Source organism: Aureobasidium subglaciale (genome assembly GCF_000721755.1).
Source record: "Aureobasidium subglaciale EXF-2481 unplaced genomic scaffold scaffold_1, whole genome shotgun sequence".
Lineage (NCBI taxonomy): Eukaryota > Fungi > Ascomycota > Dothideomycetes > Dothideales > Saccotheciaceae > Aureobasidium > Aureobasidium subglaciale.
This window is the reverse complement of record NW_013566994.1, coordinates 695,208-717,822: the sequence shown is the minus strand read 5'-3', so window position 1 is coordinate 717,822 and position 22,615 is coordinate 695,208. Positions and strand designations below refer to the sequence as shown.

Sequence of the window (22,615 nt, the reverse complement as noted above, 5' to 3'; positions counted from 1 at the left end):
GATTGACGATGAAGTTTCAGGTCCTCATACAAAAGACCAGCGTGACATCAAGACACATACAAGCAAGAGGAAGGTGTCGAGTATATGAAGGATAAGACCCGGCCTGTGAGTAGGCTTGCATCATGTGACGATGTGTAAGGACAAACAGATCGCAGTCTGGGTTCGTCGGGAAGGGTACACGTGCTGACAAGTCAAACACATGTCTGACAGCAATAGACCAGGCATCCGACGTGGGTGGCTGAGCAATGGGTCCAGTGGAGCAGAACGTGCGGAATCGATCCCACAGCAGGACGGATTGCGCGAGCGAGGATTACTCCTTTCACAAGAGCATAGATACTCCTTATTACAAAGGGGATAGCTGTGGTGTATCGTATATGCATAGTGGCGAGCTGATGTGCAGTGAGAATAATACTGCAATGCGCTCACGAAATGAGACGTTGTCTTTGCAACGTCTTTGTCGTTCGACTGGGCGCACGGGTTGTTATGACATTACGAACGGACCGATCCAGCGTTGACGGTGACCAGGAAACAGAAGTGTGACAGCTTGAACCAGACACTGAACCGCATGGCAGCTGATCCACTCTCGGCGCGGCTGATTGACAGTCGAGGGAGATCAATTCATCAAGGGTGGTGCGCATGTTGTATGGAAAGATAGGGGACGTCGTCGTCTCATGTATGTTTACGGCATTCGTCGGGAGATTGCATGGAGTCAGTGCTCACCAATCGGAGCCCGGCCAGCTGGGATAGCGCAGAATTAGCGTGGTTTCTCCAGATTCTGATGGTCGTCGCAGCGTCGCATCATTTTGCGAGGCGCTTCACGAAGACTTTACCAAGTCACGGAGGGGACGGTTGGAGGACGGTTGTCTAATTGCTACTCTTTTCTCTTCTTCTTCACCTTAATCCTAATTGCCCTCGCAAGTCGTTACAACGTTGTCCCTCTTTTATCGACGCTCGCTGAGTCCGCCTGGTGCTAACCTGCTTTCGCTCATTTTAATTCTGTTTATCACGCGCCGAACGGTCTGGTCACCACGCATCATATACCAAACATTCCTCGTCGCGCACGCCTCCGCTTCTTGCTTGTTGTCGATTCTTCACAGGCGGTCATTCACCCACACACACTCGTTTCAATTCTGCTGCCGACAACTCGACGTTTCACTCTTTTTCCATCACTTATCCGTCAACTACTAACCAACAGCGAATAATCATCCTCGTCAATTAATCAATTCTTGTCGCCATGCATCTCAAACCTCACCGCCACGTGCCTCGAAGGCTCTCTAAGCGTGACGATCCTCTTCTTGACTTCGAAGTTCTCGACGGCTCCCTCGATAAACGCGCACAAGTCCAGGGTGATGTCGCGACAGTATTCTCGGTTGTCTATGTAACGGCCTCGGCTACCTTCTCTGGACCTACAGCTGGCTTTGTTACGCTCGGAGCCGACCCTACTACCTCTGCAAAGGCTGCAAAGAGCACAACCGCAAACGACGATGACAACACAACGACAGCAAAGGCCAAGCAGACATCAGCGACAGCCAAGACCAGCACCACATCCACATCCTCTGCCAAAGTCACAAGCACACTATCACCAACCGCAAAGTCAACTGCCAGTACCTATTCTGCTGCATCGTCCTCCACATCACTCGTCTCATCCTCCTCAGTCGTCCTTACTACATCTGCTGCCGCTTCCTCCACGATAGCATCTTCATCCATATCTTCTGCTGCAAAGGCTCATGCTACGTCCTCTGCATCGGCCTCTGCATCAGCGGTCGCGGACGAAACTTCTAGCGGCATTAGCACTGGTGCGAAGGCCGGCATTGCTCTCATGGTTATCGTTGTTGTTGGTCTTCTCGCCGGTCTTGCCTACTTCCTCATTCGCAAGAAGAAGGCCCAACAGAAGCAAGCTATTGGCATGCAGAGACTCGATGATGAGAAGAAGGGCTTCATCAGCAACAGCCCAAGCACCATGAGTGTTCCCCAGCCCCCGCCCCAGTCAACACGCAGCAGTGGACCTGCACCGCGTATCAGTTATCGCCCAGGCTCCCAGTTCTCTGCTAGTGTGCTTGGAGACGCCGAGAAGGCTGCACTCGGAGCAGCTGGTAGTGTTGCCGCCTCCAGAAACAGCGACCCGTCAAATCCCTTCGGTATTCATGCTCAGACTGTCGAACCTCAATCGAGAGACGTCATCTCTCCTATCCCTGAAGAGCGTTCGCTTAGCCCTCCTGTCGAGCTTCAAGGCAGCCCTGTGCCTAGTCCGACCGCCGCTAGCTTCAATATCGACTCTCCCACTACTCCTAGCGCTGGTGCCAAGGCCGAGGTTGGTATGGCTTCTGTTGTTCCTGTAGCCGCTCTTGCAGGTGGCGCTTCTGGTGTCACTGCCGATCCTCCAGGTAGTACTGTTCATCGTGTTCAGCTCGAGTTCAAGCCATCAATGGACGACGAGCTCGAGTTGAAGGTTGGCCAGATCGTTAGAGTCCTGCATGAGTACGATGATGGTTGGGTAAGTTGTTCGTTTCCGGACGTATGCTATCAATATACTAACACAGCTCAGGCTCTCTGTATGAAGATGGATCGCTCGCAACAAGGTGTCGCTCCCAGAACTTGTCTTTCAAAACTGCCTCTGAAGCCAAGACCCATGGGCCCTCCCCCTGGTGCTAAGAATGGTCCTCCTCGCGCTGCTCCTCGTGCCGGTCCAGGCGCTATGGGCCCTCCTCCTAGACCCATTGGTGCCAAAGTCCGTCAAAACTCCTCGTCGTCTCAAGGTTCTGCTGCATCATCTCAGCAACGCCGTCCGTCGATGGCACCTTCTAAGCCGTCATCTCCCACTTTGAATGAGCAAGCTCAAGCACGTCAAAGAAACACATCTGCTGCTGCGTCCCCGACAAAGTCTCAAAGACAAACACAGCAGCGTGTAGCCTCGGCCGCCGAAGCTCATAGCCGCAGCGCCTCAATGGGCACTGCATCGAGTGTCGACAAATCTACAACTGCCTCTGGTGCAACCACTCCTCTGGGTGTGCCCACCAGAAAGCCAGTTCCCGGCCAAGCCCTCTAACTTTAATGAACACTGCTCTACCAATCAGCAAGCGACGTAGACATCCAACACTCAAACTCGACTAGAGGACACAGAAGCAACAATCATTGCAGCGATCGAGCACAAAGAGAACACAAGCGCCCTTTTCAACTTTCTCAATACCCTTTTTCGTTCTTGTCGATTCTCCTTGTTCATCTTTTTCTGAATTTTGGTGACACCATTGGTTTGGAGAATGTCCTCACTGCGACTGTTGTCTTCATCTTCAAACTCACAGTCATTCGCTACATACTTTATTCTTATTCACTTTCTTCACGAACGCATTACGGAGGCCTAGTGCCAGTAATGCATTGTACGTAGACAAATATTATTGAACGTATCAAAAACTTGCTATCTCTTCCCACATCATGAAGTCCTGTCTCAGCTCGTGACCAAAATGTCTTGACACAAAACAACTACTCACTTCCTGGAGCCTGGTAGCTATTAGAATAATATAATCCACTCATGCAATTGATGATCTTTATTTCCCTTGTCTCTGCTCTCTTGCTCTCTTTGAAAGCGTGGGGCACAGTGCACAGACCACCTATCCCAAACCCGGCCGATGCGACTCGCCAACAATTCGAATCTCGACCGACCGCATCGCGCAACAGTCACGACCCAAAAAACCACACACGCGTGCGTGTGTACCATCAACCCACCACCCTCAAAAAACAACCATGACAACAACACCCACGCTCGACCAATTCCTACTCGAAATAAACCGCATAACAACCCTTCGCGACTCTGCCCTCTTGTCCTCCTACCTCGTCATCGAACCCCCCTACGCAACCTCCTATACCACCATAATCACTGAACTTCGAAGCCAACATCCAAAAGGTGAAGGAGAAGATGCGCTAGAGAAGAAGATTTCTAGGGTTGTGAAGATTATTGATGGGGGTGATGATTTTGAGGTTGCGGCTTGGAGTGCTTTTAGCAGGTTTATGGTGTTGTATTTTGGGTTCTTGAGGGATGTTGATGTGGGGAATTTGTTGGAGACTTGGGGGTTGTTGAGTGAGCTTTTGCAGTAAGTTTCTTTGTGTTTGTTGGTTCTTGATGGTATTTGATGGTTGTGTGATGAAAGTACATGGTATGCCTTGATACATCAAGTCACATCATGAAGCCTCCAACATCAAAAACCTTGAAAAAATGGCCTCCCACTAACTTATGGACTCAGAAAAGCAAACTCGGCACTTCAAAATCAAACCCACGGCATAATAATCCTCGACACAGTAGTATCCTACTCCCGCATGTTCGCCCGCCTCGCCATGGGTCTAGACAAGAAACCAGAACTGATCGCCCACCTCACAACCTCCTCCTCCGGAACTTCAGGCGACGACTCCGGCCCCCGCGAAACACTACCAGAGCGTGCGGCAAACATAATCCGCTACGCTTTCGTAGCCTGCCTAAACGACCGCAGTGGCTCCTCTACCTCTGGAATCGACAGCAATGGCTCCCCCGAAGGCAAGAAACGAGGCATCTATGTCCTCGCAAACTTGTGTCTGAAGATCCTCTTTGCGTGCCGCAAAACTCGTGGTGCGGCGCAGATTTTCGAGAATATCTTTGTGTTGTCTCCGAGTTTGGGGGCGTATCCTAAGGCGCAGAGGGTGACGTATTTGTACTATCTGGGCAGGTTCTTGTGGGCGAATGGACATGCTTTTAGGGCTCAAAAGGCGCTGCAGCAGGCATGGGTGGAATGTCATTCGCAGTGTTTGCAGCAGAAGAGACTTATTTTGATCTTTCTGATCTCGGCGAATATGGTCTGTGCACGTCTTCCCTCACAGCAAATGTTTGCCCGTCCAGAAGCCTACGGCCTACGGGAGCGCTTCGAACCGTTATGCAGAGCGATTGCCAAAGGCGATCTCGTAAGCTTTAGAAGACATCTGGACATTGGAAGCGAGCACTACGCATGGTTTTCAGGATATCGCTTGGATTTGCAGTTGAGGAATAGGTGCGAGGTATTCGTGTGGAGGAGTATCTGTCGAAAGACGTATATTCTACATGGAGATCCTGGAAACCCCGAGGCTCGCAAGGCGCCGACTTTCGACTTGAGAGATGTCTTGGCCATCTTTCGTTGGCAAGAGAGGATATACGCGACCCCGCCTGGAGCCTCTCAACCTGACAACTATGTCGACCCTGACTTCGTCGGCGTGTCCGACGAGCTAACTGGTGAAGACGACCTCCCCGTCATGAACAACATTTATTCTAAGATGACGGCGCTCGTTCATCAGGGCCTGCTTGGAGGCTACATCTCGTTCTCAAGAAACAAGTTTGCAATCCAGGGTGCGAAGCACAAGGGAGCATTGGCAGCCGGTTTCCCAAATGCATGGAAGACCATCGAAGGACGTGCCGATGAGACGGTGCCTGGGTGGAAAATGGAAAACAGCGGACCTGCATTCGGAGGTGGAGTGGTAAGATTGAGTGGAGCACGACCAGTGGGACTTTCTTAGGATGAGAGCAACCTGGATTTCGTGTCCCTAACAGAAGAGAAATCTGCCTGTTCGGAAAAAGCAAAGTCTGATTCTGCATAGCGTGCGTATAGGTGCATCGGAAGGTCGTTTTGGGCGGAGTTGGCATATAGCATTCGATACCCTGTATTTTCTTGATCTTTCTCGATCAAGGTTGGTGGCATATGGCTGTCTCAGCGCCTCATGAACTCCCTCACATCCCAGACCAAGATTCTTTCGTCCCAAGCGCAGGTGGCGCACCATCCCTCGGCGCCAAAGAGACACCAGTCGACGCCCATGGCAAACTCGGTGTGACGGTCCATACGACCCATTTCGCGGGCGCCTTGTCCTGAGGGCGTGCCCACCTTTGCATGATCCACGCCCATAGCGCTGCCATCGGTCCAGACGCGACATGACATGTCATAACTGGCGCTGAGCAGGACATCACTCAGGTGTGGACTCCAACTGATCTTTCTGACGGCATACTCGTGACCTGGTAGGACAGCCATGGGTCCGCTGGGTTGTCTGATGTCAAAGGTGCGTATCATACCGTCAACACCAGCTGTTGCGACGATTGTATCTCGATATTTATTCCAGTCGTGTGTCAGGCATTCGGTAGGACCGACGCTGGTAGGTGTGAAGTTCATAGGGGTCGTCTTTGGAGGAGCGTGGATGGGTATCGCGAGGGTCAAGTGGTTCGAGGCGCTTGCCGGTGTTCGAAGGTCCCAGACTCGGAGGTGCGAGTCTCGAGCGACGGCCGTGACGATGTCGGGACTGTGAGGCGAGAACTGGGCCGAGTAGACACAGGAGTGTACGGGTAGCGTGAGGAGCGACTGCTTAGCCTCGGGGTTCCAGATCTTGACGGTGCCGTCCCAGCTGCTACTGAGGAAGGTCGTCTTGTGGCCGAGGTTCCAATGCACAGAAAAGACCTCGCGCCCATGTTCAGACCAGCTGGCTATGGGGAACTCGCTGAGATTGATGTCGAAGAGCTTGACGCTGCCATCTCCACCGGCTGTTAGTAGCTGGTTCTCATGTGACTCTGACCATGCCGTGTCAAAGAGACAATCTTGAGTCTCAAAGAACTTCTCGCAAACAATCCCGCGGTCCGTCAGGTTGAGGATGAAGAGGCGGCCATTGCCGACAAGGCCGAAGTTTGCACCAGCGCTCACGCATAGTCTGCTGTCAAAGAACGGCGAGTACTTGACGGCATAGGGATTGAAGCCTGCTGTTCGGAACTCGAGCATATCTGCTGACTGCTTTGTGGGGATGATTGGTGGATGAGGAGAGAGAAGTACTCGGAGTACTTATGTCGGCCGTGCTATCGCGAGTGCATCACTGGTTCACACTCCAAACGGTCTACGAAGAGGAGGGTGGTATCGGGTAGCAAGGACAGAGTGGTATTGTTGTTCACACCCTTTGACAAAACCCCCCACCTTCCTGCTCCACATGCAAGATGCGAGCTCGCCCTGTTGCGTGACGCACCTTCCGCTGCAATGCGAGTGCTTTTGCCCGACAGCCGAATCGCCGAGGGCCCGCACGCCATGTGTTGGGGACCGTGCCCTGACCCCATCCCATTCTCTCGGTGTCTTCGACGCGTTCAAAAAACACATTGTGTGCTCGTCGTGCATCTCTTGGTATCAGATCGTGAAGATGAGGCTGCCCGGAGAATACCTGAGCCATGGATGCCTTCATATCAAAGAAGCGAAGGCGCTTGTCAGATGACGACAAACCATCTCTACCCTCTGACCGCTCCGATCAGCAGCACGATCATGAAGACAGCACAGAGTTGAAGCTCGCTCTGCTTGCATCCTTGCATCCTGATATTGCCCAGGACACATTGCTCGAAGCCCTGCTTTGTTCCGAGGGCCAAGTTGATATCGCTTCCGAGAGTCTGGCAAAGGACAGAGCCACGTCTTTGGATCAATCCAAGAGAGCCAAAACCGTGGGTCATCAATCTACACTGGCCAATCTGCTTCGCTCTGCTGGCGCCGATCCTCCCTCGATAAAGAAGCTTGCAAAGAATGGCAAGACGCTATTCTTGTACAGCCCTCAGGATATTGAGACAAACACGCCATGTTCCATCATTCACAATTTTCTCCCTGTTGACGAAGCGAATGCCTTGCTTGAGGAGCTTCTTGAGGAGTCAAAGACTTTTGAAAAGGAGACTTTTCAGCTCTTTGATCGGACGGTTGAGAGTCCGCATACCATGTCATTTTACGTCGACAGCTTCAACGAAGTAGAAGAGCAGAAAACAACTTACGTTTACAATGGCAGTCGTATCAAAGACATCCGACAAACACCTTCAAAAATGTTGTCTGCGTCTGCAAAGGTTTGCCAAGCTGTCAATGGCGAGATTCAGCGTCGAATCGCACACTTCTACCCTAAAGGTGAGAAGTTGAAGTACCAAGACCCCAAAGAGTGGAAGCCAAACACCGCCTTTGTCAACTGCTATGACGGTCCCCAACAGAGCGTCGGTTACCACGCTGATCAGTTGACATACCTTGGTCCCCGAGCCGTCATCGGCAGCCTCTCTCTAGGCGTTGCTCGAGAGTTCAGGGTCCGCAAAATTGTCCCCAAAGATACAAATAACGCTTCCGAAGATGCAAGTGCAGCAATTTCACAAGGCCAGATCTCCATCCATCTACCTCACAACTCCTTGCTCGTCATGCACGCGGAGATGCAGGAGACATGGAAGCATTCAATAGCTCCGACCACTGCCATTGACCCACATCCTATTGCTGGAAACAAACGGATCAACGTCACCTATAGGTACTACAAACCTAGTTTTCATCCCAACTTCACGCCAAAGTGCCACTGCGATATCCCCACTGTACTCAGATGCGTACAAAAGAAGTCTGAGAACTTGGGTCGGTACATGTGGATGTGTCATGCTGGCTATACACCTGGTCAGAAAGGCTGTACCTTCTTCAAGTGGGCAGAGTTTGATGACAATGGCGAGCCTCCGTGGAAAGACAAAGTCGAGCAAGCTGAGTCTACCGGCTAGAATCACGTTCATTGTTTCTGTTGCGCATTCTTACGGGTATAAATTCTGACCTTCTCTTCTCATTCCACACTGAGCTTCTCTAGCGTCCGAGCCGATATGAGTCGTTCTATACAGGATGAGCTTCCCTCTTGCTTTCACGACCCTACTGGAGATGTGATCATCTCGATGCTGCATGTCCGTCGAGATTGGGTTCGGGATGCAAGTGTCAGTGCGATAGACATGCGCATAGCCAGCAACAAGCTCAACGCAGTTTCTCCATGCCTCTCGTTGACTCTGAATCAGCGACTCCTACGTTGGTCAGAGTATTACGGCACCCTGTCACGTATGCGGGCAAGACTGGTGCGTTTCGTCAGATCCGAAGTTTCAGAAGACCAAATCGGCAGCTCAGCGCTCTTCTACATTCGTGTTGCATCGTTCCTTCAAGACGAGTCTCTTTTCCGTTGGGCACTCGATAAGAGTCCCCTCTTCTCGACCGGATTTTGCTCCAGTGTGAGCTCGCAGGATATGCGCCTGGGCGTGAGTCAATGGGTCTCGGCTTTTGAGCGTCGTCTCAGCTATCTCGGCTCTGTTCTCAGATCTTCAGGATCTACCTGCCCAAGTCCAACCTTTTCCCGATGCAGATACCTTTACGACTGACGAATGGAAGTTGGTGCTTATGACCTGGAACTCGTGGCTACTTGAGCGCGCAGCAAAGAGTAGAGCAGAGCATCGAAATGTCGACGCATCTATCTTGGCTTTGCATTCCATTGCCGTCTCTCATATCGTTCTGCCCTACTGGAGCTACAAGTTCACTCCGCTGGTCGCTGAGAAAGCGAAGGACTATCTCATGCACTCTCTGATTGACGCTAAAGAGATTATCGCCAGACACATGACAGTCGATCAAAACGAGTTGCTGGGCTTCAGACTGAACAACCATGGTTTTTTTCAAAAGTATGGTTATCCGTGGCATTACCAATCTGCAGACGACACAGATGCAGAGTTGTTCATGTTTGTAGCTACCACCGATTTACTGACGATGGATGAAGACTTGAGCCTGACTCCCCAGCAAGCAGGGTGTCGAAGCGGTAGAGATACAGTAGATAGAGCAGATACGATCTTGCAGCTTTGAGTGTTAGCACCTTTCTGGTTCTACTTCACCTCGTCTTGATAGCGATCTAGGAAATCAGACCTAATTCATCATCGATGACGTACTGCCCCAGCCATCTCATCTACACAGACAGGGTGCTACTCCTGACAGGCATTCCAAACAATGTCGACGACATTAAACCACCATCTTTAATCATTTTCCACCTATAATACTATCGTCACACTCTAGAGAGTAGCTCCTATCTATAGAGTCATCTCTTCTGGCATGGATGGTTGAGTTGAGAGCTGTATGACCAAATTTCTGTTTTGATAGTCGCTTCACCCAGAACTCGACTTCCACCACGATGGTTCTATAGCACAGTTCTGTCTTCGACAAACGGACATGTCGAAATTGAGTCACTTGACACTCACTTGGGTCTAACTCATTGGATTGCAAACTGTCAAAAAAGCATCAGCAATCTCAACCAACTCCCCTGGGATATCGCTTGGATTCCTTACTCTCGCGCAGAATACTACCGGGGCAAACAACCATTCCACGCCGCCGAAAAACATTGGTCTGATCGTATGTTACATCAAATCAACCAGCGTACCCATGAGTGTGACATAGTTGAGTGAAAGCAGGGCTCTGTCAGTGGCTATACAGCGCGACAGAGACGCTGCCCTTGACAGTAAGCTGGCTAGACCACGCTCGTTTGCTCATCTGACCTCTGCAAAAGCAAATGAAGGAATAGATCTGCTGGACGCCTGGATGGAAACTGCACACCAGATGGCAGCTAAACATCTGACCCACGTTTATTCGCCCTACGCACTCGAGACAACGACCGAAATCAAGGTCGACAGTATTCTTCAGCAAATTGGCTGCCTCTGGAAGTATCGCCAAGATCTCAGTGGTTTGACGGCCACAGACGATGTCCTCCTCAACGAAATTATGACTGGGAAGCTTGCCGGTCATGGAGGATGAGGGCATGCCTTAGGTGTCTATTGGTGATTGGGGAGCCGTAGAGGTCGATCGCCATGATTGCCCCCACCTATACATTCGCCTCTCTGAGTTGCCTCAGTTCAACACCATGCCTGCTCTGTCATTGTGTATCACAAACAGGTACTACACCATCAAGAAAACGCTGTCGACTTATGAATCGCTCTGGAAGCTAAGAGAGGCCTCCTGAAGAGACAGCAAACCAATGGACTTAGTCGATGAAGGAAACAGTATTGGCAGTGGCGGCTTGAGACCTGAAGATGGAAACGACACACTCACTCGGGTGCTGGAGAGCCCCTGAACTCATTGTTAGCAGCGAGACGACAGGAGACAGAAAGCTTAGCTGCAATGAAATCTTGCGTACATGGCTCTTTCGGTGTCCCAAGACCAGTGGTTCTTGTGTTGACTCGTAGGAGCTAGAAGAGTCTGATGTTTGCTTACAGTGGTCTGCAAGTGCCTCTTTAGCGTCTGGAATAGACAGACTCAGAGATCAGGAAAACTACCAGGAAAGGACGTATCCATATTTAACCATCGCACCTTCCTCGAATCCGGCCTTCCTTGGTCTATCTCAAACAACAGCGACGATGACCGAGAACACCTGCCGAGCACACCAACGCCATATACTAACAACAAACTTGCCCAGAAATGATCTACCATGCCCTTTGCTTGCCCTCAGAGATGCAGATGTTGTCATCTCGCTCTCCTGGGATAGCAAACATGATTTTCACCTCAGGAGCAATTTGCTGATGAAAGGCATCCCACTTCTTCAGCGGCGCACTTCGAGATGAAAGAGTCCACGACGAAATCACGGGCGTGGTAGATCCTGGTAATGGCAAAATGCGTGTAATGAAGCGCTTTGAGCTCGAGTTCTACCAGATTGCAGGACACGCCTTGGTTGGTGAGGTACGTAAAATTTGCTTTTGTGTCAGCTCAGTCTTTCATATGCATGATTCACTGATCATATGACAGAAATCGCTACAGACCGCTTGAGCCGAGCAATCTCGTATCATCCTACTTGCGAAAGCGACCTACCGCATTCGCCTCTGCATGAAGTACTTACGAGGCCAATTTTACGTGACCATGGACGGAGCTTTGCAACCGATAGATCCATTATATTCTGTGCCCGAGAGTACGATCGTGTCTGGTGATCGCGACCCTTCAGAGTGAAACATCATAGTGGCTGTGAACAAACTCGGCTTTGCTATGCTCTGTGGATGGCCAACAAAGGGCATGATAGAAAGGGAGATCCTGCCGCAGAATTATTACAGAAGAAGAAGATTCAAACAGTACGTCATGCATCGTCTTCAACAATGGATCGAATTCCACCGTATACTGGAGTCTGTTAGTTGGCAGCTGATCAACTTCCATGAGCTTTCCCAGTATTGGATATTTAGAATGTACTGAATTCGGCCAGACTCCAGGCTATCTCGTCATAGCCAGTGTACTGCGAGACCATGAATTTCTCGAATTTGTCATTAACAAATTACCGATACTGGACTGGAATGTAGAGTATCAACTCAGCAGCGTTGACCGATCGGTAGGTATGGTTCTTTGGGTATCGATCTTCCGGTCGGAAGTCATCTCGACACTAGAGGCCTCACAGCTGATTCTCCTTGAGATTGATTTGCACCGCTGGATCGAGCCTTGTAGTCTCGAGGTTATTGCCAGTAGCGAAAGCTACATGCGGTGTCCCAGCTATGTGCAGTGGCCGATCCTTGGTATGCTCGACACGATCTTCCGAGATGTTGGTGTTGACACCGATGGAGAAGATCCCAGCGATATTGGACTCAAATTGGGCCAAGACTGATGCTTTCCGTGGTGTCAGCCTGAATGCTCAACATAGCTTAGCATATCCGCTCGCAGGCCTCTCGCGAGCAGAGAAGAGTCTGGTTGCTGCACAGGACGACATGTGAGTCAACATAGCCCAGGAATTGATCTTGAACTGGTTGACACCCGATTCAGAAGAGCCATGGTACTTGCGCTAGAAACTCAATATGTTCCGGTAATGCCATGGCCTTTCATGGGATTATCGTGATAAGGCACAAAGTCCATTCGAAATTGCTAAGGACTTGTGTGGTCACCGAAGTTCTGAGGACGTCTGAGTTGAGTGGCCAGTGTTTGGAAATCCGTTTGTATTGTGTCAGTCACACTTCTGACAGCAAAAACCGAGCGTCGGATACGCTGCGATATGTCGATGGAAAAGGGGAGCTGCCGCAGCGAGTAATTCTAGATCCATAGATACAATCTCGAGATTCTTTGCATCTTGATGAGTACATTTTGCCCCTTTCCTGCGGTTCGCGGACAGCCTTGCATCTATTGTTTGCCGTATGGGGTCGGACGTTGGAACTGCATGTGAGAAGATAAGACACGGATCGACAAACGACCCAGAGCGAAATACAACAACGTTGTGTCCGCGAGTCCAGGACGTCGACTCCTTTTTGATAAGCGCATCACAGGACTGTGATTACACCATGTAGCGTTGTACTTGCTGTCAGCGTGGCGGCGGTTGTTGACGTGGTGTCAGACTGGGTTGACGTCGTGAAGAAGCGAGCTGATAGCTGAAGCCGGGCCTTTTTGGGTAGCGGCGCCCCTGGTGGTTGCCTCCCCACAAGGCAATCACATACTTCCTTTTCGCGCATTGTGATATTCACTACACTCTTGGAAACACATGGGACAACCATGCAAGTCTACCAAATTGCCATCTTAGCTTCCATGGAGTCTCGGATCCAGAATCCCAAGTTTTCCTCTGCCTCCTGTTGAGATGTCGCAACGGTGGGCGCTCATACCAGGTCCCAATATAAACCATTAGCCGCTTGGCCGATCTGCTAGTCCTGCAGAAATAACCAGATCTCGTATCTGAATCCTCCATCCCCAACCACCATCAAAAAAGCTTACCTCCCTTCTATCCACGATGCAATCGTAGCTGACACCTAACCGTCGCCTCGAAATCAGTCGCTAAAATGCACCCGATTGGTTGTGCGGACCCCCTAAGATAGATACAACAGCAGGTGCCCTACGACGTTTTCAAGGCACCTGAAAAGTGAACATGTTCAACCTAATCTTGATTTGTGCCCGTCACTTGTGTCAAAATCCTTATAGCAGAAGGCCCATCTCGGTAAGTCTGCTTGGGATCCACTTTTTGTCCTTCTCTCCTCTCTCGACTCTTCTTCTCTATCCTCTCCTTTGTGTCTCTTGTTGTGTTTAAGGCAGAAAGTAATACTTTTGCTGTCTTTGGCGTCATAATGGCCATTTACAAATTACGCATCTTCGTCATCGCGGCTGCGGTGGCCACGAGTATCCTGCTGTTATTCGGCGCATACACCCAAGGAGTAACACCAAACAATGTCGGACACATGGCCAAAAACATCGTTTCTCACGTCCCTGGCACTGGCAGCTCTGACACGCGGAAACTGGCTTACATGACTCTTCTCACGGCAACAATGAACGCCCCCGAAGACCCAGCCCAAGACCACTATTTCATGGCCACCAGAATCCTCGGATACCAACTCCTGCACCAACCTTCGACAAAAACACAAAAGAAGATTCCTTTCGTGGTGCTGGTTACCAAGGACGTCAAGCAAGATCGTCGAGACCTTCTCACCGGCGATGGCGCCACAGTCCTGCAAGTCGAGAATGTAGACGTCGACACCACTTGGATCGTCGGGGAGATGCCTCAATGGAAAGACCTAATGACGAAACTGCGCGCCTGGGAACTCGTGAAATACGACCTCGTCGCTTTCCTAGATGGGGATTTCATCCTTAACAGATGCATGGATGGCATTTTCGACGACCCCGCAGCCACCACTCCCGCAACTCTGGTCATATCAAATGGATCACCTGCCGATGAGGGAGCTCTGCCAGAAACCTATGTTCTTGCCACAGTGGCAGAAGCAAATCCTATCCACAACTATCCTCCTCTGGCTGGACAGGGCGATTACAAAGATCCGAATTACTTCAATGCTGGATTCTTCGTCTTCAGACCTGATTTGACACTGTTCAACCACTTCAAGACAATCTTGTCATTACCCCACCGTTTCGACCCCAAATACATGGAGCAAAACCTCTTGAACTACGCCTTCAGGAGAGGAGCTCAGATGCCCTGGATTGAGATGGATGGAAGCTGGCACATCAGATTCCCTAACGTCAGAGACAAAGAAGCTGGTGTGGCCTCAATGCATGATAAGTGGTGGAGTGCCCACATGGATAAGAATTTGCAGCCGTTCTATGACTCTGTACGATGGAGAATGGAGGGCTACTATGAGGTTTCAGAGGTTAGAAAGGAGTTGACGAAGGAGTAATTATTCCTTATTAATATAATCTGCTTTCTCCGTATGCCAAATCGGAATCGTCGAACGACGCATAACGACTTTTTATGTGATGAACGACGTCAAACAAACAGCTGTGGAAACATAATAGCATTTATCTGGGCATACAGTCCCAGGACTCGTGTGTGCAGGGATGCATAGAGGTTCTGGAGAGAGGGAGAGACAGTTTTGGAACGTGTTTCTTCGAATTATCATGGTGCTTTTATTCATGCAGGATCTGGATCCTGATTTATTCGAAGTGATCATCTATCTACTGGATATCTTGCTTTTAGTGACAACAGGGTTCTATCTAGACCATTGGCCCTTCATCAGGCATCTCAACATCACCAGGCACGGCTTCTTGGGCGGCCTCGGGCAAATCGCCCTGACCGGCCTTGACCTTGCCTTGCTCATATGTAACTCTTCTCCATCCTTCCTTTTCGCTGGGATCCTTCAAGAACTCGACAGTGGGGAAGTAGTGCTCGTTCTTCTTCAGAGTCGCGACCCAAGGTTGGTTGTCAAATGTCACAATCTTCAGACGGAAGTAAGTGTTATCGGGGATCTTGTTGGTCTCCTCGACGAACTTGTCAAGGTCGGGTGTAGGCACACCGTTAACGTGTGTGATGAAGTTTGTGGGTGCAAGACCGTACATGTATGCTGGCGAACCTGCGATGCGCAGCGAGATGTACACATCGGAGTGCACTTTCTTAATTTGTTGTCGCACGGCGTGGTGAGGACGATGTAGGACAGCACCACAGAAGACGACAGCTCTGTCCGTCTCGAACTCATGCGTCGGCACGGTTGAGACCTTGAGCTTGATCTCTTCTTGCTTGCGGAGGATGACTGCGTCAAGGTACTCGTTTCTGTACATGACATCAAAGTCTGTGACACGAGTGACGAGACGGCCATTGAGAGTAAGAACAATGTCGCCCTCCATCAAGCCACCAACATGGTCAGAGTCGACTTTGCGGACGATGAACAGTTGATGTCTCTCGGGATCCTCCTTCTCGACTCTATCGATCCACTCCTGAGACAGACCATGGATACGAGCCTCACTCATTTGCATGATGTGCGTCTCAAGGTTGAGAATGCGCAATTGAGGCCTGTCACCATTCTTGATGTCGTCAACGACTGCGTGGAGGGCAGATGTAGACATACCGAGGTGGTATGACTGGTCACGTCCGTTGGCCGTACGCTCACCAAGGTAAGTCATCCACAAGGCTTGTACTGTGCCATCTTCGGCAACGAGAACACCACTTCCACAGCGCTCTGACAAGCTAGTGTCTACTGTAATAGCGTCCAGATTGACAGCGCGGTATCTTGGGGTTGTGGTGCTCGCCGGGATGGCAACAGAGGTGATGTCGGTGACAGCAGTCTTGGCAACCACTGGTCTCAGGTTCTGGTTGAAGCCGAAGAATATAGTGCTCTCTCCTTGCTTCATGGGTGTGGTTGCGAGTTTGGCCGATTTGACTGGGGCTTGCACAAGGCTGGCGTCATACTGCAAGACGACATAGTTCTGTAGAGGGTGCATGAAAACGACCTTTCCATCAACAATGATTGAATCGGCCACAGTGATGGTGATATCACACATGTCGTAAGGTACGATCGCGCGCGACACGAGGACGAGACCCTTCTCAGCGTCGATGACCAGACCAAATCCAATCTTTCTTCCTTTGGGGAATCCATCCAGACGGAGCGGCAAGCTTACCGAGACTCTGACAAAGCTTCGCACGATATCTACAGCTGCAGGGTGTTGTGCGCCGGCCATTTGAATAAAGTTTGCCTTCTTCGGTTGGGGATCGACAGGAGGAAGTTGCTCTGCGAGAGTAGTAGTGTCCCACAGACCGGTCTTGTCGTTTCTGACATGAAGAGACATTTTTCTGTGCCAATGTCTGTCGACAGAGATGATAGATGTGTTGAGGGTGTGCATGTCGCGAAGGTGCTTGTAAGTGACAACGACACGAGCGCGATCAGGAATTACCTTCATGACTTCAACAAAAGCATCGAGGTTAGGAGTAGGCTTGTTGTCGATAGACTGGACCAGCCAACCAAATTCGCAGCCCTCGAACCTGAAAGAGCCACCTGACTCGCAGCAGTAGACACCATTGTCCTTTAGTGTAACGGCGTAGAAGCGGGCCTGTTGGTATGAAAGTTCGTGGAAGAGAGCACCTGCGGCTGACACATAACGATCCGGAGTAATTGCGTGCAAATCACCAACGTTGATGGTAACCTCGAACTCTTCACCTCCTCGTTGCACCAGCATCTTGACTTGACCTCCAACGCTCGAGTCCAGGATGTCATCCAGGCGGACGAATTGCGTCAGAAGCTCGTCATTGACCTTGATCAGGACATCGCCATCCTCAATCTTGTCGTCTGCGGGTCCCTTGGGCAGAACGACCTCAGCGACCAGCATACCAGTCTCCTTCGGGAACTTTGCGCGAACCTCGGCTTCACGCTCAGAGGTTAGACCAAGTCTGCGGCACTCATCAAAAGGCTTGATGAGGAATTGTGTTTGAATACTTCCTCTTGTGACGTGTTCTCCCTTTCTAACCAGCTCCAGAGCTCTTAATGGTCGATCCAAAGGTAAGAAGTAGTCTGTTGCAGCACCATCTTGCCTTCCACCAGCCTGCAGAGCGACAGCATAACCTTCAACGTTGACGACAGGACTGCCCGAACTTCCTCCACTGGCAGCAGCAGCAGCTTGGATGTAGTTTGTGTTGAAATCGCAGTATCCCTCAGAGTATTCTGGGGCGTTTCTGTCCAATCTCGAGATGACACCGGACAAGATACTGAGCTTCTCTCCGGCATCGTTACCAACAACTCTGATCTCGGCACCAATACGTGCAAGGTCGGGGCGGAGTTCGATGGGTGCAAGCTTCATGTACTTGATGGCCTTGGGGTCGAATTTGAGGAAACCAAAGTCGTGGACGGGATCGCGGTAGACGGGGTAGACATCGCACTCCTCGTGGTTGTCGAAGATGCAGTATCCCCAGAAGGGACCGGAGCCAACAACGTGCTATGCTTTGTCAGCTTGGAGGGTGAATGCGACGGACCAGAGCAACTTACTCTGTTGGTCAAGATGTAACCTCTCTCAGCGTCAACGACGAAACCCGTTGCTTCGCTTGACAAGGCCGGGTCGGTGTCGAATGCGCTCGTTTGGCAGAAGTGGATAGAGACGACCTTTGAAACGACAGTCTCGATGGTACGCTGCCATTCTACCGAGTCGGTGGTAGCGGCATGCATGACGGGTTGTGCTTCGACGTCTTCTTCATCGTGTGCAAAGCCATTGACGGGCTCTTCTGTAGATCTGAGCTGTTTCAGAGGTCTGTCTTGAGCAGAGCTTGGGTGTTCTTTACGCTTGACGCGACTCTCTCCATTCTGATGTCCATCCATCTTGCCGAGAGTTGATGTGTTACGCTGGGACTGGGTCGCAAGGGCTATTCGCGGTATATCTATCTTATGCGATGAGGAGGGTAGTGATATGAAGCGCGATGAATTGGTCGAGAGGCGAAGCGCCGGAGTCGATGTATGGAAAAGTCGAGGAAAGTGTGAAGAGGGACCGATTTCTCTCAAAAGGGTGCGAAAGCCTCTTTGCATCCAGGTATGCGCAAGCAGTCAAGCATGCGCTTTATAAGTCGACAAAGAAATAATGGCCTGCCGATGGGATTATCGAACTATGGATAAAATTTTGGCTTCTTGTTCGTTCGATGACTTGCCATCACCTTGATCATCGTCACTCCTGAAACAGGAAACTCTGCCGACACCTCCATCAAGATCTCTCCCGTCGCACCTGTCTTGCCCGCATAGTATCCTTCCCTTCTGACCTACATACCTGGTTCACTCAAGATGTCTCGGACAAATTACATCTCAGTATTAGAGATGGTTCCTCATCTGTGTCGGCCGTCTTTGTCCACGCTATGTGTTTCCGCATGCAAGCTTCGACGGTGCACAACTTATGAATAGTTTATGCAGAGCCACGAACTGCACCAGGACAATGGTAGGTCAGAACGCCAGTCTGGTATAATCGTTTTCACTTCAGTATTTCCTCAAGTTATTGTCATTGTCTGCTTCACTAGCAAAATATAATTATCTCCACTCTCTCATCTCTCCTCTAGATCACTCTTCCCTCCTCCCATCCTCTTCTGGTTTCTGACATCGACCTGTGGTCTTCAGTACAGGACTCGAGACTCAGTCCTGCACCACTTTTCTACGCTGGAATATTCTCTCTTCTTCAATAGATACACCTTTTACCTTCTTGTTGTCTCTACTTTGGCCTCGACTACGATCACAACTTCTTGTCCAGGCATTGAAGTATCGGCTCCCTCTTTGTCGTTCCTCTTCGTCCACACTACATTGCGTCCCGCCTTTCCTTTTGACAAGTCGGACCCCATCTGTCACCTTTCTTCTCAGTCGCGTCCGTCACTTGCAATCCAGTCATCGACCTAAACTTTCACCTCCACGATTGCTCTTCGACGACTTTCACCTCCACAATTGCTCTTCGACGACGTTGCTCTTCCAGACCTTCCGACCACCACTCTACTCGCGCTTCCAGCCCTCGAGTCTGCAAATCAATCACCGATCTGTACCTTTCATCGTTTGGCAGAATGGACAGCCACACCCAGCACGATCCAAAACAACAGGGAAACATGGCAGCTGAACAACCCGCCTCCTTCGGTCAACATGACCCAAGATCTCAACCGCCGCCCTCGATCAGACCCGGCACCACAAACGCACAGCAGACCCCTATCAGTCAACAGGCCTTCTGGAGTAACCCTGCATTTGTGGCCCAATACTATCAGCAAGCCCAGACTGCTCAGCAAGTCCCATCGTTCAACGGCGCGTTCCAGATGCCATACCAGCAAGACATGCAACCATTCCCCGCCGCATCTTTCGACAACTCCAATCACCAGACAACATTTGATCCTGCAACTCAAATGATGCAGAACTGGCACATGGCAAATTCTGCACAGAACAGAGGCTTTGCTCCAGGCATGTCTTATCCTGCACAGCAGTACTCGGGAAAGCAGGACGCAACGCAGCAAGTTCCTCGTCAGCAGCAAGACTTACAGCAGATGTACCACCAGCCGGCTCCCTTTTCTCGGCAACAGGCCGCTCAGACACCTACTGAGGTTGAGAACGACCACAGGGTCAATGGCGCATCTTCGAACGAGATCTCGGACTTCGACATGGACGATCCAAGCGCCCAACTCATGGGAGAGCTGCAAGACGCCATTGCCGAGTCCGCTCGCTCACCCACTCCATCAATTAAGGAAGCAGGAGTGTCCAAGTCTGATGTCAACACTATGGGCTTTCCCAGCTTGCCGAGCTTCATGAACTACGAAGCTCACGCCTCCAACTTGAGAACGAACGACGAGCACGTCTCGGGTCCCCAGAACGATCAAGATCTTGATCATGAGACCTTCAAGAGTCTCGGACAAGACGACTTGTCGGCCAAGACAGGCCAGTTCGAAGCAACAGAGCTTGCGGACCAGGTAGATCAGGTCGTCGCCAACCTGCGCGATGAAGAGATGCAAGACAGTGATTTGGGAGAGCACAGCTCTACGTAAGTTCAGCCTTGATTGCGATTAGACTTTTACTGACTATGCCCGTGCAGTCCCGAGTACGACGAAACGACCACATCCGACGATGAGGATCTTGACACTGGCGCCGACATCGATGTCGACATCGAGGATTACGCTGATGATGATAGCTCTACGCAAAGAGAATCCTCTGTCCTTGTCAGCGACGAAGACACTGCTCAGGACGATACCGCTGCCGACAGTGCCGCTGATCGCGTCGTCACAGACGATGAGGAAGTCGAAGATTATGTCTCGGAGAACGAGATTGAAGATGGCGATGTCTCCGATGCTGTATCTTGCTCCCGTGAGGAAGCTCACGACTCTGCTGTTGAGAGCCCTCAGGAGGTTGAGTTCGAGGGTTACTCTCTTACTATGAGCCCGTTCAAGGCCATCAAGAAGAAATTGGCAAAGAAGGCGGATAAGGACTTGCACAACAAGGCTGTCAAACTCCAACCTCACCATTTGCCTGCTCACAGATACTGGGTTGCTGTCTTGATGCACACTGTCGCCCCTCAAAAGGCCAAGGTCGAGAAAGACTTCGTCTGGCTCAAGGGCAACAAGGTAAGACTTACGACACTCAACATGAGTTCGACAACATACTGACTGTCCTCTAGAGCAACACGGTCGAGACCATGTGGAACGAATACCGCAATGTCACCACCGAAGAGCAACATCAGATTCTGTTCTGCGGCAAAGTCCCTCAGTTCACAGATTCTCTTGAGGAGCTGGATATCTTTGACGACAAATTGGTTGTCTTTCGGGCCGCCAAACAGGAAGTAATCGTGATCGATTGAGGGGTCGCCTAGTGCACCCTTACACTATCTTGATCAGACAGAAGATGTCACTATCTTGCTGGCAGAAGGCTGGGCAGATGTTGCCGCGGCCATTTACGACTTACGAAGTACGAAGCTCTCAGGAGCGAAATGACGAATTAACGAAGGAAAGGCGCAAACCGCCGCGAGAATGGAGGATCGCGGTATCTTCTTAGCAAAGACGAGCTCCTGCTTTCTTGATTTTACTTTTACACACAGCCACTCACTTTTACTGGCAAGAGGCTTTGGAGGCAACCGAGGTCATAGCGATGACAGACTGCCAATGCGGCACATCTAGCGTCTCTGCAAAAGACAGCCTCCGAAATATATCATGACCATCTTCAGAAGAAGAAAAACTCCCAAAACTCCAGTGTTTCCCAATGGTATCGAAACGCGTCGTCTTATGCCCACAATCACTCAAGTTTGTCCAAATGCTCCAATCTCGTCAACACGACCTGTTTACTCGTTTCTTCGATCTCTCCAGCCAAGAATACTTCGTCCAAGATGGCGTAAACCTGTTTCCTTTCGTCAGCACTTTATCCTTGTAACCTCTGCTTCTCCCTTGCTCTTTCTCTCACCTTGTAGAAGTTGAACACGAGATCCAGCTCGCACACGTTTCCAAAGAATTGATCCAGCACTTCGACGAAGAAATGGATTGCTTCTAGGTATGCTAGTTCATTGTCGTTTGCGTCTACACAGGCGCAAAAGAAGAGTCCGGCGTAGCGACGGTAGACGATTTTTGAGGAGCCGCGGAATTCGACAAAGTTGGACTGGTGTTTTTGATCGCGAGGGGCGACGAGACGATGGATCTGAGGTGGAGAAAGAGTCAGAGGAGGGGTTCGTCGGGGGAGCAGCTGGTCGTGGGGAGGGCATGGGTGGCTGTGGTGAATGGAGGAGGTGTGGATCCAGAGGGTCGATAGCGTACCTCGCCTTTTAACTTTACTTTCTCTTCGTCCTGGCATGAGTGTCAGCGAACTGTCAAGCTTCAACTGGCAGAGTAGGTGCTTACACTGTATGGCGCATACCACTTCGCCAGGCGCGTCTTTCCCCTAAGCTTCTTTAGTTTGTGCTGTAAGGAGGATTTCGAGCTCCCTTACTGCCGGTTCTGTATCAGAATAAAGGAGAGAACCATCGTGCCTGAATATCACTCGACTGTCAGGCCGACAAGAAGAGTACCTTGATGCCGGAAGTGGTTGCTACCGTGTAACACCTCCCCCACGACGGTCTTGGCGTTTGCGGATGCGGAGTTGCAGCCGGGAGTCTCTCGTTGTTTTGAGCATCGCGACTTCTTCACTGATGAAAGTATTGAGACTCGCGATTTCCTCTGAAGCGCTGCAGGAGTATCGGTC

At 50.7% G+C, this 22,615-nt stretch overlaps 10 protein-coding genes across 10 annotated transcripts; 6 read left to right on the top strand and 4 right to left on the bottom strand.

The window, feature by feature from the left end:
- Nucleotides 1-1,234: 1,234 nt before the first annotated feature.
- Nucleotides 1,235-3,046, top strand: AUEXF2481DRAFT_1085 (uncharacterized protein; the record flags this gene model as incomplete). Its single annotated transcript, XM_013492420.1, has 2 exons — nucleotides 1,235-2,494; nucleotides 2,546-3,046. 2 exons carry the CDS (start codon nucleotides 1,235-1,237, stop codon nucleotides 3,044-3,046), a joined length of 1,761 nt encoding a protein of 586 aa, XP_013347874.1.
- A 346-nt stretch (nucleotides 3,047-3,392) lies between these two features.
- On the top strand, nucleotides 3,393-5,604 carry AUEXF2481DRAFT_185048 (uncharacterized protein). The gene is made up of 2 exons (XM_013492968.1): nucleotides 3,393-4,085; nucleotides 4,236-5,604. The coding sequence occupies exons 1-2, from the start codon at nucleotides 3,739-3,741 to the stop codon at nucleotides 5,506-5,508; spliced, it is 1,620 nt and encodes a 539-aa protein (XP_013348422.1). The 5' UTR covers nucleotides 3,393-3,738; the 3' UTR covers nucleotides 5,509-5,604.
- AUEXF2481DRAFT_184864 (uncharacterized protein) lies at nucleotides 5,605-6,831 on the bottom strand. Its single transcript, XM_013492967.1, has one exon. It carries the CDS (start codon nucleotides 6,747-6,749, stop codon nucleotides 5,700-5,702), a length of 1,050 nt encoding a protein of 349 aa, XP_013348421.1. The 5' UTR covers nucleotides 6,750-6,831; the 3' UTR covers nucleotides 5,605-5,699.
- A 258-nt stretch (nucleotides 6,832-7,089) lies between these two features.
- AUEXF2481DRAFT_184819 (uncharacterized protein) lies at nucleotides 7,090-8,796 on the top strand. The gene has a single exon (XM_013492966.1). It carries the CDS (start codon nucleotides 7,184-7,186, stop codon nucleotides 8,507-8,509), a length of 1,326 nt encoding a protein of 441 aa, XP_013348420.1. The 5' UTR covers nucleotides 7,090-7,183; the 3' UTR covers nucleotides 8,510-8,796.
- AUEXF2481DRAFT_85178 (uncharacterized protein) lies at nucleotides 8,767-9,797 on the top strand (the record flags this gene model as incomplete). Its single annotated transcript, XM_013492868.1, has 3 exons — nucleotides 8,767-8,848; nucleotides 8,871-9,025; nucleotides 9,093-9,797. 3 exons carry the CDS (start codon nucleotides 8,767-8,769, stop codon nucleotides 9,615-9,617), a joined length of 762 nt encoding a protein of 253 aa, XP_013348322.1. The 3' UTR covers nucleotides 9,618-9,797.
- An 846-nt stretch (nucleotides 9,798-10,643) lies between these two features.
- Nucleotides 10,644-11,380, bottom strand: AUEXF2481DRAFT_184807 (uncharacterized protein). The gene is made up of 3 exons (XM_013492965.1): nucleotides 11,075-11,380; nucleotides 10,936-11,018; nucleotides 10,644-10,868 (listed from the first exon to the last, which is right to left on the bottom strand). Exons 1-3 carry the CDS (start codon nucleotides 11,226-11,228, stop codon nucleotides 10,725-10,727), a joined length of 381 nt encoding a protein of 126 aa, XP_013348419.1. The 5' UTR covers nucleotides 11,229-11,380; the 3' UTR covers nucleotides 10,644-10,724.
- A 2,433-nt stretch (nucleotides 11,381-13,813) lies between these two features.
- Nucleotides 13,814-14,869, top strand: AUEXF2481DRAFT_25479 (glycosyltransferase family 8 protein; the record flags this gene model as incomplete). The annotated part of the gene is made up of 1 exon (XM_013492558.1): nucleotides 13,814-14,869. The coding sequence occupies one exon, from the start codon at nucleotides 13,814-13,816 to the stop codon at nucleotides 14,867-14,869; it is 1,056 nt and encodes a 351-aa protein (XP_013348012.1).
- A 316-nt stretch (nucleotides 14,870-15,185) lies between these two features.
- AUEXF2481DRAFT_25478 (uncharacterized protein) lies at nucleotides 15,186-18,268 on the bottom strand (the record flags this gene model as incomplete). Its single annotated transcript, XM_013492557.1, has 2 exons — nucleotides 15,186-17,891; nucleotides 17,942-18,268. 2 exons carry the CDS (start codon nucleotides 18,266-18,268, stop codon nucleotides 15,186-15,188), a joined length of 3,033 nt encoding a protein of 1,010 aa, XP_013348011.1.
- Nucleotides 18,269-19,012: 744 nt separating this feature from the next.
- AUEXF2481DRAFT_76186 (uncharacterized protein) lies at nucleotides 19,013-21,248 on the top strand (the record flags this gene model as incomplete). Its single annotated transcript, XM_013492848.1, has 3 exons — nucleotides 19,013-20,438; nucleotides 20,490-21,015; nucleotides 21,069-21,248. The coding sequence occupies exons 1-3, from the start codon at nucleotides 19,480-19,482 to the stop codon at nucleotides 21,246-21,248; spliced, it is 1,665 nt and encodes a 554-aa protein (XP_013348302.1). The 5' UTR covers nucleotides 19,013-19,479.
- AUEXF2481DRAFT_35495 (uncharacterized protein) lies at nucleotides 21,227-22,453 on the bottom strand. Its single transcript, XM_013492690.1, has 5 exons — nucleotides 22,364-22,453; nucleotides 22,276-22,315; nucleotides 22,192-22,221; nucleotides 21,845-22,075; nucleotides 21,227-21,781 (listed from the first exon to the last, which is right to left on the bottom strand). The coding sequence occupies exons 1-5, from the start codon at nucleotides 22,396-22,398 to the stop codon at nucleotides 21,680-21,682; spliced, it is 438 nt and encodes a 145-aa protein (XP_013348144.1). The 5' UTR covers nucleotides 22,399-22,453; the 3' UTR covers nucleotides 21,227-21,679.
- Between the last annotated feature and the right edge of the window lie 162 nt (nucleotides 22,454-22,615).

Bases quoted from the DNA above. Each gene is read 5' to 3' on its own strand.
- AUEXF2481DRAFT_185048 (XM_013492968.1), top strand. From the start codon at position 3,739: ATGACAACAACACCCACGCTCGACCAATTCCTACTCGAAATAAACCGC. The intron at 4,086-4,235 runs GTAAGTTTCTTT...TTATGGACTCAG, and splicing joins TTGTTGAGTGAGCTTTTGCA to AAAAGCAAACTCGGCACTTC.
- AUEXF2481DRAFT_184864 (XM_013492967.1), bottom strand. From the start codon at position 6,749: ATGCTCGAGTTCCGAACAGCAGGCTTCAATCCCTATGCCGTCAAGTAC.
- AUEXF2481DRAFT_184819 (XM_013492966.1), top strand. From the start codon at position 7,184: ATGGATGCCTTCATATCAAAGAAGCGAAGGCGCTTGTCAGATGACGAC.
- AUEXF2481DRAFT_184807 (XM_013492965.1), bottom strand. From the start codon at position 11,228: ATGGTAGATCATTTCTGGGCAAGTTTGTTGTTAGTATATGGCGTTGGT. The intron at 11,019-11,074 runs GTAGTTTTCCTG...AGGCACTTGCAG, and splicing joins TATGGATACGTCCTTTCCTG to ACCACTGTAAGCAAACATCA. The intron at 10,869-10,935 runs GTACGCAAGATT...CAATGAGTTCAG, and splicing joins TGGGACACCGAAAGAGCCAT to GGGCTCTCCAGCACCCGAGT.
- AUEXF2481DRAFT_35495 (XM_013492690.1), bottom strand. From the start codon at position 22,398: ATGGTTCTCTCCTTTATTCTGATACAGAACCGGCA. The intron at 22,222-22,275 runs GTAAGCACCTAC...CACTCATGCCAG, and splicing joins AGTGGTATGCGCCATACAGT to GACGAAGAGAAAGTAAAGTT. The intron at 22,076-22,191 runs GTACGCTATCGA...TCTCCACCTCAG, and splicing joins AAGTAAAGTTAAAAGGCGAG to ATCCATCGTCTCGTCGCCCC.